At 45.6% G+C, this 16,983-nt stretch overlaps 1 protein-coding gene across 3 annotated transcripts in view; it reads left to right on the top strand.

Moving 5' to 3' along the window:
- Nucleotides 1-1,572: 1,572 nt before the first annotated feature.
- The window catches only part of DEUP1 (deuterosome assembly protein 1), a 71,560-nt gene continuing 56,149 nt past the window's right edge, over nt 1,573-16,983 (top strand). For all 3 annotated transcript variants that reach the window (XM_066586960.1, XM_066586951.1, XM_066586944.1), the window contains exons 1-5: nt 1,573-1,664; nt 2,666-2,736; nt 4,306-4,477; nt 6,654-6,749; nt 13,274-13,408. In XM_066586960.1, coding sequence (XP_066443057.1) covers nt 2,732-2,736; nt 4,306-4,477; nt 6,654-6,749; nt 13,274-13,408 — 408 coding nt within the window. In that variant the 5' untranslated portion in view covers nt 1,573-1,664; nt 2,666-2,731. The remainder of the gene's footprint in view (nt 1,665-2,665; nt 2,737-4,305; nt 4,478-6,653; nt 6,750-13,273; nt 13,409-16,983) is intronic.

Genomic DNA, 16,983 nt, shown 5'->3' with positions numbered 1-16,983 from the left:
GCACTTGCCGTATAAGGCTTAATTCATAAAGCGCACATGCGGCACGTTTTTACGGCCGACCGATATACGCGACCATCTGAAGCATTGGTTTCCAATGCATTCGTTCACACTAGCAAATATACGGCGTATAAAAACGTTGCACCGTAAAAAATGGAACATACACGACCAAAATACGGTGGTGGCGAATATACGGTGGGGTCAAAGATAGTTCTGTCTTTTGACTGATATCCGGCGATGGCTCCCATAGACTTCTATGGGAGCTGGGAAAAAAGGGAGGTCGGAGGCGGTTTAGCAGCGTCCAACAGTGCAAAAAGCTCACAGGTGCCTCTATGTAGGCATTTGAAGGCATCCTGAGGATTAAGGCAGAGCGAGGGTTTCCCGGGGCGCAACTTATTTTTTCCGCTAAAAACGACGCTCACAGCTGTGTGAATGGACGAAAAAACGTTAATTACCTCTGGCCATGATTGTGGAAAATAGTCTATTCATGCAAATTTACAGTGCGGACGAGAAAACGTAAAAACGCATATGGTCGTCCGAAAGAGCCCTATGGGTGCATTTATATGAACGCGTTTCTCGTGTACGTTTTTTGCATTGCGAGGCATAAAACTGTCACTGGAATGGGCCTCTTTGTATATTTGATGTATTTACATGGCGCTTTTTCTTTCACTACATGCTCTACTGTACTGCGAATACGCAGAAATCTTGTCCATTGTTTCCATGGGAAAAAAATCCCAAGCGAATTTCATGCGAATGCGATTTTTAATTTTCCCTATGAAAATGCATGCGAACTACATCAGCGATGCACTTTTCTCGCAAATAACAACGCTCTTGCAATGAACATCGCAAATCGCCCCAAAATAGGACACGCAACGATTTTTCAATCTTATGGCATCGCAGTCAAAGATCGATAATGTGAATAAACGCACTAAAACCGATGTGTTTTTCTCATGCGCGAGTTCTGTCCGAATCGCAATCAGATGGAACTCGCGTGAGAAACTCCCCCGCATGAATACCCTCTAAATACACCCTCCGATATCACGCGTGATACTCGCCCGTGTGGATACATGAGGCAGAAAACTGTGAGAGGAGCAAATATCACGACATAATGGTGCGAATCTCTGATATTGATTTCCCCATTTTTTCCAATAAACAGAAACAAGCGTCTCCGGTTTTCTGCTCTGCATATCTATATGTATCAAGTTGGTTGCCCATAGCAACCAACTTTCATTATCCAAAAAGTGACAGAATGAGTTGTTCAGCTGCTTCTCTTTCTACATTCTGAACGCCAGTTCCTTCCTGCATGATAAACTGCTGGAGACCTGCAGATATTATAGAACCATAGTCTGGTATTTCGCGAAAAAATGCATTTTGTCCCTTACCGCCTCCCGTCGCAGCCTAGCGTCGTCAAGGCAACTGATAGCGTCTACCACATGTGTTTCAAACGGCCAGCTGGGGGAAGAGGCGTGGTTAACTGTCATACAGGTGTGTTGATAGGGCGGGCCTTTTGTGGGCGGGTTAGTTATCACTATGTGCCCTGCTAGGTGGGCGTGGTTTGGTCTGGCGGCAGGACTGGCGGGTTTACAGAAGGATGTGAATGCGGGACGAGCCGGCGGTCTGTAACTGGAGGAAGGCTGCGCGGTGCTGAGGAGGCAGGAGAGCTGTAGGTATGTGTGTAGGCTGCTGGGGTCCTCTGGGACTTGTAGTTCCTGCAGTCAGTCGTGCTGTGCAGCTTATGGCACTGCAGCACAAGTCCACTAATATGCCTTTAACTTCAAGTGGTCCCTTTAACCTCCTAATGATGCCGCTTATTTTTTTTTGTCCTTTTTTTTTTTTGCATTTTCTGTATGCAAGCCCCCGCAGCGGAACCCAACCCTGATCGCAGCCGCCGGCCGCGCGTATCCATCGCTCTTGTTTATAATCTGTAGTGTGGATGGACCCAGACGCTCGCCACTGGTCATGCGCAGTACAGATTTTTTTTTAAAAAGTTATTTTTCTTGTGTTGTCGCCATGCGGAATCTGTGACCTGGCCGCAGTGTAAATTGCGGATGAGCTGCGGCTTGGACGGCTTCCATTGACTTCATTGAATGGAAGCCATCCGTGCCGCACGAAAATAGAGCGTGCTGCAATATTTATTATTATCCCCGCAAACAGTTTCCGCGTGTGCAGGAAGAGGCGTTTGTTTGTTGTTGTTTTCCCATCCCATGCTATGAACGACTCTTCCTACGGAACTGCAGATTCCGCAGTGCAAATCCGTTGGTGTGCAGGTGGCCCTTGGGGGATCTTGTTTCTGTGGTGTGCATGCTGCGCCAAAAGTGACATAAAGTTTTTAGTGGGTCAGTACAATTACTACGCTACCAAATTTATAGAGCTGTGTTTGTGTGTGGGTTCCCCCCCCCCCCCCAAAAAGAGGTTCTGCAGAAGTCGGGTTTGAGTTCCGTGACCTTTATAAATCCGTCTGGCCGCATAGTCTTATACGGTGACAGATCTCTGCGGTGACATATAGTCGTATAACTTACATTGGGGGGTCTTTACTTCTGTCCCATCACTAGATCCCCTCCTCCAGGTTGTTTTCTGCTCATCCCGCTGTAACACGCCTCCGTGTGTCCGATGAGGGACGGTCGCCCGGACACCCTGTGCATTCATCCTGTTTTCTATCCCCCATTAGATTGAGAACTTGTAGCGAGGAACAGACGTGACAGAGCGCCCACCGGCTGCCCCGAAGCGCCTGACCATGGGGTGAGTGTCCGCCGTCTCTACACACCGATGCTGGAGGCGGATCTTCAGCTTCAAAGACCACCGGCATGTCACAGTCACATGTTAGATGTTGCTGATGGTGGGGGGGTCCATAAAGTCGGCCAGCCGCTGGCACACTGCCCTGAGGGCCGTCTGTGAAAGCGCCTCAGAACCCGTAAAGGTTTCCTCGGAAGCATGGCGGCAGCGCTGGTTTCATGTTACCGCTGGGATTTATAAGGACCGCGAACCCTGCTTTTAACCCCTACATGCCGTGATCTATGTTGATCTTGGCATGTAAAGGGTTCACAAAGGAAGGGTGCTCCTTCTGTGATGTCATCGGACGCCCGTGATGTAATCGTGCAGGGCCGACGGGTTGCCATGGCAGATTATGTTGTCCTGGCTTGCCGTTGCCTATAAGCGCTGTACGAGTGATAAGGCATTGTAGTACAGAAGTCCTGCCATACATTATCATAGCGACGGTAGCTGCTACACTTCAGGTCCCCTTAAGGGACATAGGAGTGAAAGAAAAAAACAAAATATACATTTTTTTTTGCTAATTTTCCCTTATTTGTATAACCACGTTTAAGAAAAACCCTACATATTTGGTATTATCGTATTCGTAATGACCCGTACTATCATTTGAGCACATTATTTGTTCTGCACAGCAACTGTAGGAAAAAGAGGCAAAATGCTTATTTTATTCGTTTCACCTCCCAAAAAGTGCAATAAAAGCGATCAAAAAAGCCATATGTACCCCAAAATGATACAAATAAAAACTACAGCTCATCCTGCAAAAAAAAAGCCCAGAGAGCTCTGTTCATGGAAAAATAAAAAGTTTTGAGACTTTGAATACAGCAATAAAAAAATAATTTCCAAAAAAATGATTTTTATTGCGCAAAAGTGAGAAAAAAACTAAAAAAGCTAATATTTTTGGTATCTGCGTAATCGCATCGACCCACAGAAACAATGTATTGTGTCATTTATGCTGTGTGATTAACGCTCTAAAAAAAGAAAAACCAATGACAGAATTGAGGAGTTTTCTCTCCAAGAAAAAAAAAAATAATACAAGTTTTACAAACCATTTTTGGGCACATATATAATATACCAATAAAAACACTAGTTGGAAACGCAAAAAACAAACCCTCGTACGGCCGCGTCAACGGAAAAACAAAAGAATTATGGCTTTTGGAAAAGTGGAAATGAAAATCCCCCCAAAATCATTGCCTGCTTATGGCCAAAATAGGCCGTGTCCTTAGCGGGTTAACCCCTTAAGGGGACAGCCTATTTTGGCTCTGGGGATGTGATGATTTTTATTATTGGGGGTTTTCATCTCTACTCTCTGTCTATCTTGAAGCATTACTGCGGGGGAAAAAAATCACATATAAATGTATCAATTTTATATAATGGGTTCTTTTTCACGCGCCATTTATGTGACTCGCACAACCCACAGGAAATGCACCTGCAAATCGCCCGTGTAAATAAAACCTATATACAATAGAATTCCATTTTAGGCCTCAGCTGGAAATGTGTTTAACCCTTCATTCATTGCTCGCTGTTGTGGTCGTCCCCTAGTGACTCCTCCTGCGAGAACGAGCTGCAGGAGTTGATGCACCAGATCGACATCATGGTGAACAGTAAGAAGGTGGAGTGGGAGAAGCGAGTCCGGCTGCTGCAGCAGAGGCTGGAGGCTCAGGAGCGGGAGATTGCCAGATCCAGGTGTGCCGTGGAAGAGAAGGACGGCCAGGTAACCTCAAATACTAATCCTGTATACAGCGTCAATATACTCTGCAGCACTTCACAAGTCATCATGTACAGTGCCCTGCTCACAAGAGCTTACAATCTATGAGGAAATGGGGATCACTCAGGAGGTAGTAGTGATTGGTCTGCACGGTGGTCCGGCTATCTTTTATATAGGTAGGGTAGTGTTATATAAAGCTGTATGTGCCGTCACCAGCCGCTATCTGTACATGTACATATATGGGGTGTGGGGGGTACAGTGGGATGAAGGGGTCACCGTCCAAGGGTTAATGGAGAAGTTAGATTAGTGGATATGGTAGACCTCCTTAAGAGAGGTTGTTTAAAATTGTGGGAGTTGGATATATAACTATAAAAATAAAAAATGAATCTTATTTGTATAGTGCAAACTTATTCCGCAGCGCTTTCAAATAATTTAATAATTTACTGCCCAAGCAAGCTGGGTACTCATTTTACCGACCTCGGAAGGATAGAAGGCTGAGTCAACCTTGAGCCGGCTACCTGATCCATACGGGGTTTGAACTCGCAACATTCAGGTCCTGAGTGAGAGTTTAGGTCTGTATACTGCTGCCTTGGCACTCTGTGCCGCAAGGCTCTGTATAAATGCAATGCCCTCTATTGATGATTAGTTTACGTTTAGTGTCCCTTAAGTCCTTGAATACTAGTTCCTTCTCCTTTGGCTCCATCTAACATCTAGAGCAGATGTTTCCTTTAATCCATTAAGGACTAAGCTTGGCAAATTTACAGTGCTGGGTCCTGGGCTTTAATTCTTGAAGATTAAAGGGGTTGTCTCACGCCGAAACGGTTTTTTTTTTTATTCAATAGGTCCCCCGTTCGGCGCGAGACAAAGCCAAGGGATGGGTTAAAAAAAAAAAAGTTTATTACTTACCCGAATCCCCGCGCTGCGGCGACTTCTTTCTTCCTTTACCAAGATGGCCGCCGGGATCTTCACCCACGATGCACCGCGGGTCTTCTCCCATGGTGCACCGTGGGCTCTGTGCAGTCCATTGCCGATTCCAGCCTCCTGATTGGCTGGAATCGGCACACGTGACGGGGCGGAGCTACGAGGACCAGCTCTCCGGCACGAGCGGCCCCATTCAGAAGGGAGAAGACCGGACTGCGCAAGCGCGTCTAAAAACGCCAGAAGACAGCGAATTTAGACGGATCCACGGGGACGCTAGCAACGGAGCAGGTAAGTGAATAACTTCTGTATGGCTCATAATTAATGCACGATGTATATTACAAAGTGCATTAATATGGCCATACAGAAGTGCTGAACCCCACTTGATTTCACGAGACAACCCCTTTAAAGCTCCTGTTCTTGCTTTGCAGCAGGAGCGGGTCGGGTCCTCAGCTGTTAGTGACAGCCAAGGACACGGAGGAGAAGGGAGAAGCGGTCTCTAACTGCTTCTGTCTACTCCTTTACAGGCTACATGGCGCTCAATGAGTGTTATGTAGTGAAGAGTATTTAACCCGGCGATCACGTGACTGATGGGTGCACAGGGCAGCTGCAGGGTCCTAGCAGACCCATATAAGTTCTGTGAGTGACTACTCTTACTACAGATGGATGTTTCCCCATATAAGACCCAGAGGTCTTATATGACGTCATGGGGAACATAGATGTCTAAAAAATAAATATAAAAAGGTTACAAAAATAAGTAAAAAAAAAATTACAGAATAAAAAAAAAAAATATATATAAGAAAATGACCCACCGCCGATGTAAACCAAAACAGTCGCCATATGAGCCCTGTAATCCCAGACTATACAAATTATATATTGAAACGTCTGAAATGAAACTGAGAACCAATTATGTTCTTTATTTTAGCGTAAATACACATTTTAAAATAAACTTTAAATTTTTTTAAATGTGTTTTTTTGTTTGTTTGTTTGTTTTTTTGTTTTTTTTTAAGCTCTAATAAAACTAAAATCGGGGAAAAAGATGTAAAGAAATAATTGGCCCCAAATGGCACAGGGTAAAAGCATGCAGCAAAAATTATCTTGGTAGCTGGGAAAAAAATGGCAGTAAAATCCCTAAAAACTGTCTGGTCCTTTTAAGACCAAAGTCCCCTGGTCCTCATTGGGTTAAGCAGCTGTCCCATTAGGACATCCCTATCCGTATGTCTTATACTGTGGTTCATGCGACATCATTTTTTTTTTGTCTTAGATCGGAGTCCTCACCAAAAAGCTGGAAGCGGCAGATAAAAGTCAGTACGACGTTGTGAAGAACTACGAGACGCAGCTCGACGCGCTGAAAGATCAGGTCAGGTTTTATTATTGGCTTGTAGTTTGGCTTCACGTGACTACGAAGCTTCCTGGTACTGATGCGGTGAAGCAGGCTGTTTTATGTTTCTATTGGAAACAGTCAGCAAGTATGTTGATAGACAAGCATGTAACATCTTGGCTGAGTACTTATAATACATGGGTAGTTACTGTTTCCTACATTAGATTACTGTACAGTGCCTGGTGAAGGACAACAAGCTACAAGAGCAACAGACTGATCCAGCAGCGGAATTCTGGGCAATTTCAGCTCCTGAGCATCCATAACCGAATGCATCTTTGGGAGTATTAAGCAGGATGTAACTCAGGATCAGTACAGAATAAGTAATGTATGTACACAGTGACTCCACCAGCAGAATAGTGAGTGCAGCTCTGGAGTATAATACAGGATGTAACTCAGGATCAGTATAGGATAAGTAATATATGTACACAGTGACTTCACCAGCAGAATAGTGAGTGCAGCTCTGGAGTATAATACAGGATGTAACTCAGGAGCAGCACAGGATAAGTAATGTATGTACACAGTGACTCCACCAGCAGAATAGTGAGCGCAGCCGTGGAGTATAATACAGGATGTAACTCAGGAGCAGTACAGGATAAGTAATGTATGTACACAGTGACTCCACCAGCAGAATAGTGAGTGCAGCTCTGGAGTATAATACAAGATGTAACTCAGGATCAGTACAGGATAAGTAATGTATGTACACAGTGACTCCAGCAGCAGAATAGTGAGCGCAGCTCTGGAGTATAATACAAGATGTAACTCAGGATCAGTACAGGATAAGTAATGTATGTACACAGTGACTCCACCAGCAGAATAGTGAGTGCAGCTCTGCAGTATAATACAGAATGTAACTCAGTATCAGTACTGTATGTATGCAGTGACTATTATTTGCTATTTTCTTGCTATAAACTTGCTCTGTGCTATATGCAAATAAGCCACATCTTATAAGTCGTTCAGTGACGTCATTGGCCTTGCCTCCTGTGTGAGATCATGGCTCACCATGGGGCATACCTCTATATAAAGTTAGTGACTACAGGAGGAGGGCTTTGAAGCACCTGCTTCCCTAACATCACATTCCCTTTTATAGTTCTGCCACTTTTATGTGGTAGGGGGTCTGACTGCAGCCCCCTTAATCACTGTGGGTTCGTCACGCTAGAACATAATGGTGAAATCCCTTGTTAATAGGAATCTGTCAGATACTTGGAGACCCAAAAGATAAGCTTATGAGCCCAAAGCAGCTGACCTGCCCAGTTCGGGGATGTAAGTGTTGTTTTTTTTTTTTTTTATACTTGCCGTCCCGCTGTTCCCCCGCTGTCAGTGCTCACACCCACTGCTAAACACGTTGACCACAGTACATGGGTGTGCTTATTAGTCCGCCCAGTCTGTGTAGAATGGGAGGACTACTTAGCGGGTTTGAGTGTTGATAGTGGGGAAGGTACGTGTAGTAGAAACTTGGAACAAACTTCCAGCAGACGTGGTTGGGAAATCGGCAATAAATGCATTCAAGCTGCCTGGAATAGGCACAGATCTATCCTAAAAGAGAGTCAATATAAGGGCTGACTAGATAGACCAGGGGACTTTCTTTTTTTTCTGCCATCAATTTTGTTTGTTGAGATGAATTTCTATCATAGACCACAAGATGGCGCTGCGCTAAAATATAAAACCTGTAAGTCCTCTTTGGCTTTAGTAAGTTTATTGCAACTCTGATTACATACAACATAGTTAGTGTTCCAGTCAAAAGCATGTACATTAAATGTCTAACAGGTGGCAGGTCCACCATTAGGACCCCCATCTATTGAGAGAACTGGATACCCTAATTATTGATTTGAGACTTAAAAGGATACTTCGGTGAAGCAAAGTTGCTGTCGAATGAATGCCAATCAAATGTTGAAGTTTCCAATGAGGGGGTCTATAAACCATTACCTTCTCCTGGTACTTCAGAAGTGTTTATTCCCTGGTTGCCATGGATACGACCTAGTGACATTCCAGCGATACAGGTCAGGCATGCTCAGTAAGAACGACCAGGGACTTTTTTTTTTAATTTTCTTTTTAATTTAAATTCCGCTCTCTGGACCGGATTGTTGACCAATAGAAGGGTAGCGCTTAGCAGGGATGTGCCAACAGCAGGGAATTATGCAGCTTGAAACTAAATTTCCCAGATCAGCAGGAATGCATCAGCCATCTTGGAAAATAGTGATGCAGGGAATTATCAGTAACTGAGGACAGGATAAGACTGTCATGACTGTTCGCTTTACACCCATAACCCGCCGTGCATAAACATGGGGCGAACACCCTCCATATCTGGAATCTTTGAAAATTTGCTTTACAACTGGAATACCCCTTTAAGGCAGAAGACTAAATGGACCTCTCTCCCTGTTGAAGTCTATGAGAGTTATAAAAAAAAGCAAGCAAAAAAAAAAAAAAACTGCTTGGCGCTGGGACTAGTTGGGGTCCCAGAGGTGAGACCCCTCTTCACCACCTATCTGCCTTTCCCTAGGTTGAATCTAAAAGTCTAAGAATAGGGGGACAAAGATACAAGTTTGAATGAGTAAAATGTCCCCGTTGCCTTGTCGTAATAAGGGGAGAGAGAGAGAGAATGGGACGTGAGCAAAGACCCCTCTCCATCCATACCCAGAATGTGGAGCTATCATTATGTGGCCAGTAAAGGTTGGAGGCCTAAATAGTAACTGAGCTGTAAGTCCAGTAAACCTGTTCCTCCTCCTAGATGGGGGTTTTACCAGAGCACTCTTACGATTATCGCTCAAAAGATGTCTTTTGAGCGACTTTTGAGCAATAATTGTTTTGTCATTTACAGATTAAGATGATCGCTCAAGATGAGTGATCACCTTGCGCTACGAGCAGAGGATGTAGAAGACAAGCAGGTGTCCCTGCTTGTCTTTATCCAGCTGTTATACAGCCGAGCACTCCGAGCGGAGGATGCAGAAGATAAGCGGGGTGTCCCTGCTTGTCTTCTGCATCCAGCTGTTCCCCGCTGGGAGCGCCCGGCTGTTATACAGCTAGGCGCTCCGAGCAGAGGATGCAGAAGACAAGCGGGGTGTCCCTGCTTGTCTTCTGCATCCAGCTGTTCCCCGCTGGGAGCGCCCGGCTGTTATACAGCTAGGCGCTCCGAGCGGAGGATGCAGAAGACAAGCGGGGTGTCCCCCCTTGTCTTCTGCAACCAGCTGTTTTCTGCACGGAGCGCCCGGCTGTTATACAGCTGAGCGCTCCGTGTGGGGTATGGAGTACAGAGCTGGACCGCTCTGTTCTTAGTAACCCGCCTGTCATCAGGGAGCGGGATACAGCTTAAACAATAGTATCAGCTGTATCTCGCTGTGAATCCCTGATGAGGTTCATTGTTGTCTTTGACCACGCTGCAAGACAACGATGAGCGACGAAAACTGCACGATGTTAGTGCAGTTACACACAACGATCATTGCTCAAAAGACGGCTTTTGAGCGAATTTTGAGTGATAATCGTTGTATCTAAATGGGCTTTTAGTGGTCTGAGATCTTCCTCTGGTCCAAACAAACGGAGTCAATTCCCGACATTGCAGAATAAAAAAGGGAGAGAAGAGCTATTGGGATTTTCTGGAATGGTACAAAAGATGAGCAGGATGCCCATGTTATGTACATTAACCCTACAGAACCAGGATAGGTTTCTTGTGGCAAGAGTCCTATATCATGAAGGGTCTGGGTATGACTGGTGAAGTAAAAAGGTAAGTGAAACATGGACTGGAGACCTGCTGAGCTATAAACTCACCAGCTACTTGATACCCGAATGCCACCACTTGAAAGGAAAGGTAGCCACCCAGGGAGGGAAAGAGATGTCTAGGTGCCTTGGTTTTAAAATAATTAAAGGGGCACTCTTGTGAAAACTTTTTTTTTTTTTTCCATCCCTGCCCCTTCCTGCCTGATGGCTGTCACACTCTGGAGGTCTCCTTTGTGTATTGCAGTCACCTCTTTGCAATGCAGTCTCCTGTCTGATGCTTATCAAGCATCATATTGATGGTGAGATTATACACCTATAGGCTATACTATTTCTGCTTGTTGGAGAGGGGCAGTTTAATTATCATTTACCTTCTATATTCACTTAACTAAGCTACAGGCCTTAAGTATACAGTCAGGAGGATGAGCTGTGATCTCCTCTATTATAACTGTGGGACTGGAGCTGTGTGATCATCAACTATTATAACTGTGACAGCAGTGCCTGCATCCCCCTCTAGCCAGTTTCTGTAGTAGGATTCATGCAAAGCATTCAGACTGTATAACCCCAAGTAGACCTGAGATGGTCAGAAATAAGATCACATGACCATTTGGGGAGAGAGAGAGGTCAGGAATGTCTGATAGAAAGAAATTACTAACCGAGATAACACTAGTGTGTATGTGTGTTGTGTATATGTATAATATATATATATATATATATATATATATATATATATATATAATATTTCTGGGGCATAGCTGCATTATGAATTTAAAAAATCCCTGTAGTGGCGCTTCTTAAAATGTGGCCAAAACTCTCAAATTCCTTTTTAAAGTGACGGTACGGTTTTTGGATACAGTTCTCTCCTGGGAATCAGAGGAGGAAGAGGTATATAACCTGCAGTTGTTTTTCTCTGCCGTCCCTCCGATCCACTGGCTCTGGGTCTTATTTTCAGCCATCTGAGATGGCTGGAAAAAATTCCCATAGTGCATTGTTAGATGATCCACAATAAGAATATTAATCAGGAGGGATAGGGAAGATCCCTGCAGGGTGTTATTGGGGATCTTAAAGGGGTCGGACAAGTCCATTGACCTGTGTGAAAAATGCTCACGTGAAGACCCAGTTTCCCCCAAAATAAGACAGTGGTCTTATATTAACTTTTGTTCAAAAAGAATTAACTTTTTTACATGTATAGCTGCCTGGACACTATATAAATTGACTAACTGTTAGCAGGGCTTAATTTTAGAGAAGGGTTTCTATTTCAAGCATCCTCAAAAAGCCTGCAAAATCATTTTGCGTCCTCAAAAATTCTGGGAAATCATGCCTATGTCTTATTTTCAGGGAATGTCTTATTTTCAGGGAAACAGGGCTACAATGGGTCTGCGAAATATACAGACGGGAAAACCAGCCGTCTGATTGGACCCTGATGGTGTACCCCCCGGTTTCTCTACCGCCGGTAAACCCTACCTGGTCACAATGGATGAGACATGGTTGCATGCGGTTGACAATTTTAGAATAGTTTTTAATATCACTATTGATGAGAAAATAGGACTGTTGACGAGGGGCTCCATCATGCGTGTCCTGTGGATGTGCTAGAGATGCGAGGACACGGAAAACACTACAGAAATAAATGGGCATAAGTTAAGGAAAGTTTTTACCACATTGCACAACTTTTACACTTGGTGTTTTTTCCGTTGTGAGATATTGTTGATAAGTGGAGGTTTCGATGATATTTCCACAGTAACTAGACTGAGAGATAAAGGGCGCTCGGCTTCACCACAGACTTTCATAACCGGTAGCGTAAGATTGATGAAATCTCCCTGTAATATCTGGTGATGGACAGCAGGATAACTTATTGGTTCTGCTGATGTCTGCCTCCGCAACTTGAGTATTAAAAGTAGAAAACAGACTGTAGATGGGTCCCATTTAGTGGTACATGTGTTACTGTATAGGGGAACCACATTATATGGGGGCTTCCTAATATACTTTCTGTATCAGAGGAGCATTTTGAACAAGGTTAAAGGCAACCTCATTGGGAAGGCCTCAATTTTCATTTGAGATCAAATGAGTCCTGCTATTCTAAGCGCCAGCGATCGGCAATATCTAGAAAAGGCGTTTTTTCCTGTATTGACCTCTGCTGGAAAAAATGCAGCATTACGTTCCTTTGATGTAATGCATGGATGGAATTGGTCCAGTTGCCCTCTATGTAATCCATGTACTGTAATGGGGTATATAGATGGGGCTGTAATTGTGAGCAGATTCCTTTAAAGCAGGGGTTCCCAAAGTTTTTCTGGTGGATCTTGTGTTCTCTATATACAGGTGTCACCTCTTCACAGAAATTCCGGTTGCAGCTTTTTGTCCTGGGATAAAGCAGCAAAGTGGACGAAATTTGCAATTATCTCGTCCACATGCTGCGGTCGATCCATTGCGGCCAAGCCATGCTGTATGTAATTGACATGCAGTGCAGAATTCAAAGCTGTCAGTACTTTCCCTGTTTTCACGCCGGCCTAATCAGGCCTTTGATGTCAGTGACATGACGGCTGCTAGGCTTTATCTCTGGTGGCTTGGATGGAAGCTGAACGTGCAAGACAACATTGAGACTTCTAATCCTTGGGGGAACCACAAATAATGCATTCTTCTAATATATCACATGTGTACCTCCAAAATGGAGTTAAATGTTCCCCAACAGCCACCAACCGCCTCTGCATTCCAGGACGCAGATCCCTTATCTTTTCTTGGTCTATGGTGGACGTGGAGCTCCTGACTGATGTAATCTGAAGTTTGTCCTCTTCTTTCCTCAGCTTTGTAAATTGAAGAAGAGTTATGATAAACTCCATTATTATCATGTGAAGAACCATAAGAGGGACGACGGGGACTCTTCTCCAGCCCACGAGAAAAGTCCATCTGAGCTACACTGTTTGTCTCAAAAGCTTGAAGTAAGTTTATTTGTATGGAGATTCACAGCTGTCTTCTTTTAGCTTTGGGGTCCTGGGTTCAAATTCATCCTGGAGCAACATCTGCATGGAGTTTGTAAGTTGTTCTTGTGCTTACATGGGCCTCCTTCCACACTCTTGAAACATAGTAATAAGTTCATTGACGTCTTATACCATTTACTAGGAAGAGGTGCTGATTACCATTCAGTTTGTGTACAGCACTGAAAAATACATAGCTGCCCTAGATGTAACAAAAAAAAAAGAAAAACTTTTTAAAGTTCTTGCACTCATAACATCAGATTTGAGGGATACTTAATTTCACTTTTTGTTTGATATTTTAATGTAAAATCAATTGGACTGCCATTACTCCTAGCGGGGCGCCCGCGAGCCCTGCGTTCCCCCGCCCGGCCTCTAGCGGGGGGCGCCCGCGAGCCCTGCGTTCCCCCGCCCGGCCTCTAGCGGGGGGCGCCCGCGAGCCCTGCGTTCCCCCGCCCGGCCTCTAGCGGGGGGCGCCCGCGAGCCCTGCGTTCCCCCGCCCGGCCTCTAGCGGGGGGCGCCCGCGAGCCCTGCGTTCCCCCGCCCGGCCTCTAGCGGGGGGCGCCCGCGAGCCCTGCGTTCCCCCGCCCGGCCTCTAGCGGGGGGCGCCCGCGAGCCCTGCGTACCCCGCCCGGCCTATAGCGGGGGGCGCCCGCGAGCCCTGCGTTCCCCCGCCCGGCCTCTAGCGGGGGGCGCCAGCGAGCCCTGCGTTCCACCGCCCGGCCTCTAGCGGGGGGTGCCCGCGAGCTCTGCGTTCCCCCGCCCGGCCTCTAGCGGGGGGCGCCCGCGAGCTCTGCGTTCCCCCGCCCGGCCTCTAGCGGGGGGCGCCCGCGAGCCCTGCGTTCCACCGCCCGGCCTCTAGCGGGGGGTGCCCGCGAGCCCTGCGTTCCACCGCCCGACCTCTAGCGGGGGGTGCCCGCGAGCCCTGCGTTCCCCCACCCGGCCTCTAGCGGGACGCCCGCGAGCCCTGCGTTCCCCTGCCCAGCCCTGCGGCGGCTCAGAGGGAGCATGTGTCTCTTGTATTCCACACCAATACAGAGAGAAGCCCTGCTGGATATGCAGAGAGCCCTATGTAGACAGATCATACAGCCATGGAGTAACACATGCCTACACATCAGTAATGTTTGTAATTTGCAACCATGGACATACATTGGTCTGCCCAGGGGCTGTATACACAAAATAGTAGGATATTTCTCATCGTTATTTTAATCAAATTTGCCTCATTAATTTAGATTTATTGGAGCAATATAAAATGCTTAATGCCCTTTAATTTACCAGATTTAATGCAGTCTGGGAAATCCAATAGCCTAACCTCACATGAGTTCTGCAGCTAGCGGATCGCTCTTATAACTGAGATAAAATGTAGCTTCTAGCTTTTTACGTCCCCCGCCCCCCCTTCCTCCTGCAGACTTTATAGATAGTCTTCTGATGCAGACCTCCAGTCTGAAGTAAACGCTCACTTATCTGAAGAGGCTCATTCGCAGCCGCGCTGTAAACCTGTTACCGCCACTTCTTTATTGCCGCGGCCCAGAGCAGCAGCGCTTTATGTCTGCCGGCTAAATTATGTCACGCCATGAAATCTTATGGGGTTGTGGCATCCGGGTGTCGGCACGGTAATTAAGAAATATCTTGTGGCAAGCAGCTAGTGGCCGACACATGGAGAGCTATAAATCGTGGGCTCTCCGGGAGCTGCTTTACGGTTAGTTTGTTGTTTATTGGTGCTAATAGCTTTGATTCATTGAGTAAATAGTGATTTTTGAGTAGAGCAATTTACAGAGAGTTCAGTGCAGACTAATTCACAAGGTAATTACCGGCAGGGGTAGCCATAAATCATTCCCCTTTTATGAGAAACCAGCAAAGCCTCCAGGTTATGTGCGCTAATGACAGCTTGACTTTTACAACAATCATGTAGCTACTAATAAAAGTCTATTTCTCAATGTGTCTGTTTCTTGCGCTTAAAGCGAAGATCCACCTTCACAACCAAGTTTTTCTTTTCATTGCTCCACCTGTAAGGAGTTGATGCCTAATGTTGTCCCCCTTACCCTCCTGTTCTGCAACCTTCTATGTGTTTTTATAGTATTCAGATTTTTGGTGTGTTGAGCACTTTAAGGGGGAGGAGCTTGGGCCGCTGGCGCCGACCAGAAGGTGAGGTGCGCTGCCTTTTATTCAGAGCTACGATCCAGGAGAGATTAGATGTAAGCAATGGTTCTATGGAAGCACATTATTGGTTTGGCAACACCAACCGCTCTACAGGGGCTGGTGGTCTTTGGTAACGCAGTGCCTGGCGGTGAGTGAAAGCCTGAGCACTAACGGTAACTGAAATAAGCAGCCTACGGCACTTCAGACTCGCGCTACTCTAGTTTGACACCCTACTTTTGCACTGGTTTAGCACTATAGAGAGCGACTATACCACCATCACTAGCAAACAGGGGCGTAACTATACAGGGTGCAGGGGATGCGGTTGCACCCGGGCCCAGGAGCCTTAGGGGGCCCATAAGGCTTCTCTTCTCTATATAGGGAGCCCAGTACTATGAATAAAGCATTATAGTTGGGGGCCCTGTTACAGGTTTTGCATTGGGGCCCAGAAGCTTCAAGTTGAGCCTCTGTGCAGCCTTGTTTTGGCATGGGTACGGGTACAGATAGAGGGGGGGCTCCATAGGTGATGTGGACATAAAACGATAGTATGAAAAATGTTGTAAAGTTGCTTCAGTTTTAATTGTAAATCTATTGAAGCATTTTTTTTAAATTATCTGATAGGGTACGAAGGTGGGCGTAGCTTTTTTAAGGGGAAAATATCAGTGTGCATGTGAGTTGGGGAGAAAAATTTATGTTCCTGCTCCACCCAACCACAGTTTGGGGGGGGGGGGGCAATTGGGGTGACTCTGTAAAGAAGAGGCTTTTTACTTACACATGACTCCAGTCTCAAGAAGCAATGTTGGCCGCAGGGAGCCAAAGACACCAGGGAAGGCGATGGCAAACCTGTGCAGGCTTTTGGGCTGGCAAATAGTAGGCTTGGACTTACGGCAGCTAGAGAATCTGAATGTATTAAGGCCCATTTAGACACAACAATTATCACTCAAAAGCCATCTTTTGAGTGATAATAGTTGTGTCTAAATGCACGGCCATTGTGCACTGTTCATGCTCTTTTCGTTTTTATCGCTGATTTCTAGCAAGCTAGAAAGGTTTAGTAGCCTTTAGTTTGTACTGATCTTCACAAATTTGATTTACTTATCCCTTTTACCTTTGTGTCAAAATTATATGTAAATCTAGATCTTGGTCTCTCGCCCATTATCCGTGGATCCCAAAGCTTTATAGCCAATTGATAGGTTACCTCTATTAATATACAAGCTTTTTTGATCAATATTACTTAATGGCATTTTTCATGCTGCAGATTTTGGCAGGGTAACTTTTTTTTTTTTTTTCCCCCAGCTACCCATTATCACTTTCCTAGCTAGGAGTTCATTTAATTACCGATAATTTCCCTACTTCCGAACAGGTTCCGTTCCAGTGCATTTTGTTCGTATTTCGTATTTCCGAACAAA

Source organism: Eleutherodactylus coqui, chromosome 1 (genome assembly GCF_035609145.1).
Source record: "Eleutherodactylus coqui strain aEleCoq1 chromosome 1, aEleCoq1.hap1, whole genome shotgun sequence".
NCBI lineage: Eukaryota > Metazoa > Chordata > Amphibia > Anura > Eleutherodactylidae > Eleutherodactylus > Eleutherodactylus coqui.
The sequence above is the reverse complement of the archived record's forward strand: the minus strand, read 5'-3'. Positions and strand labels throughout refer to the sequence as shown.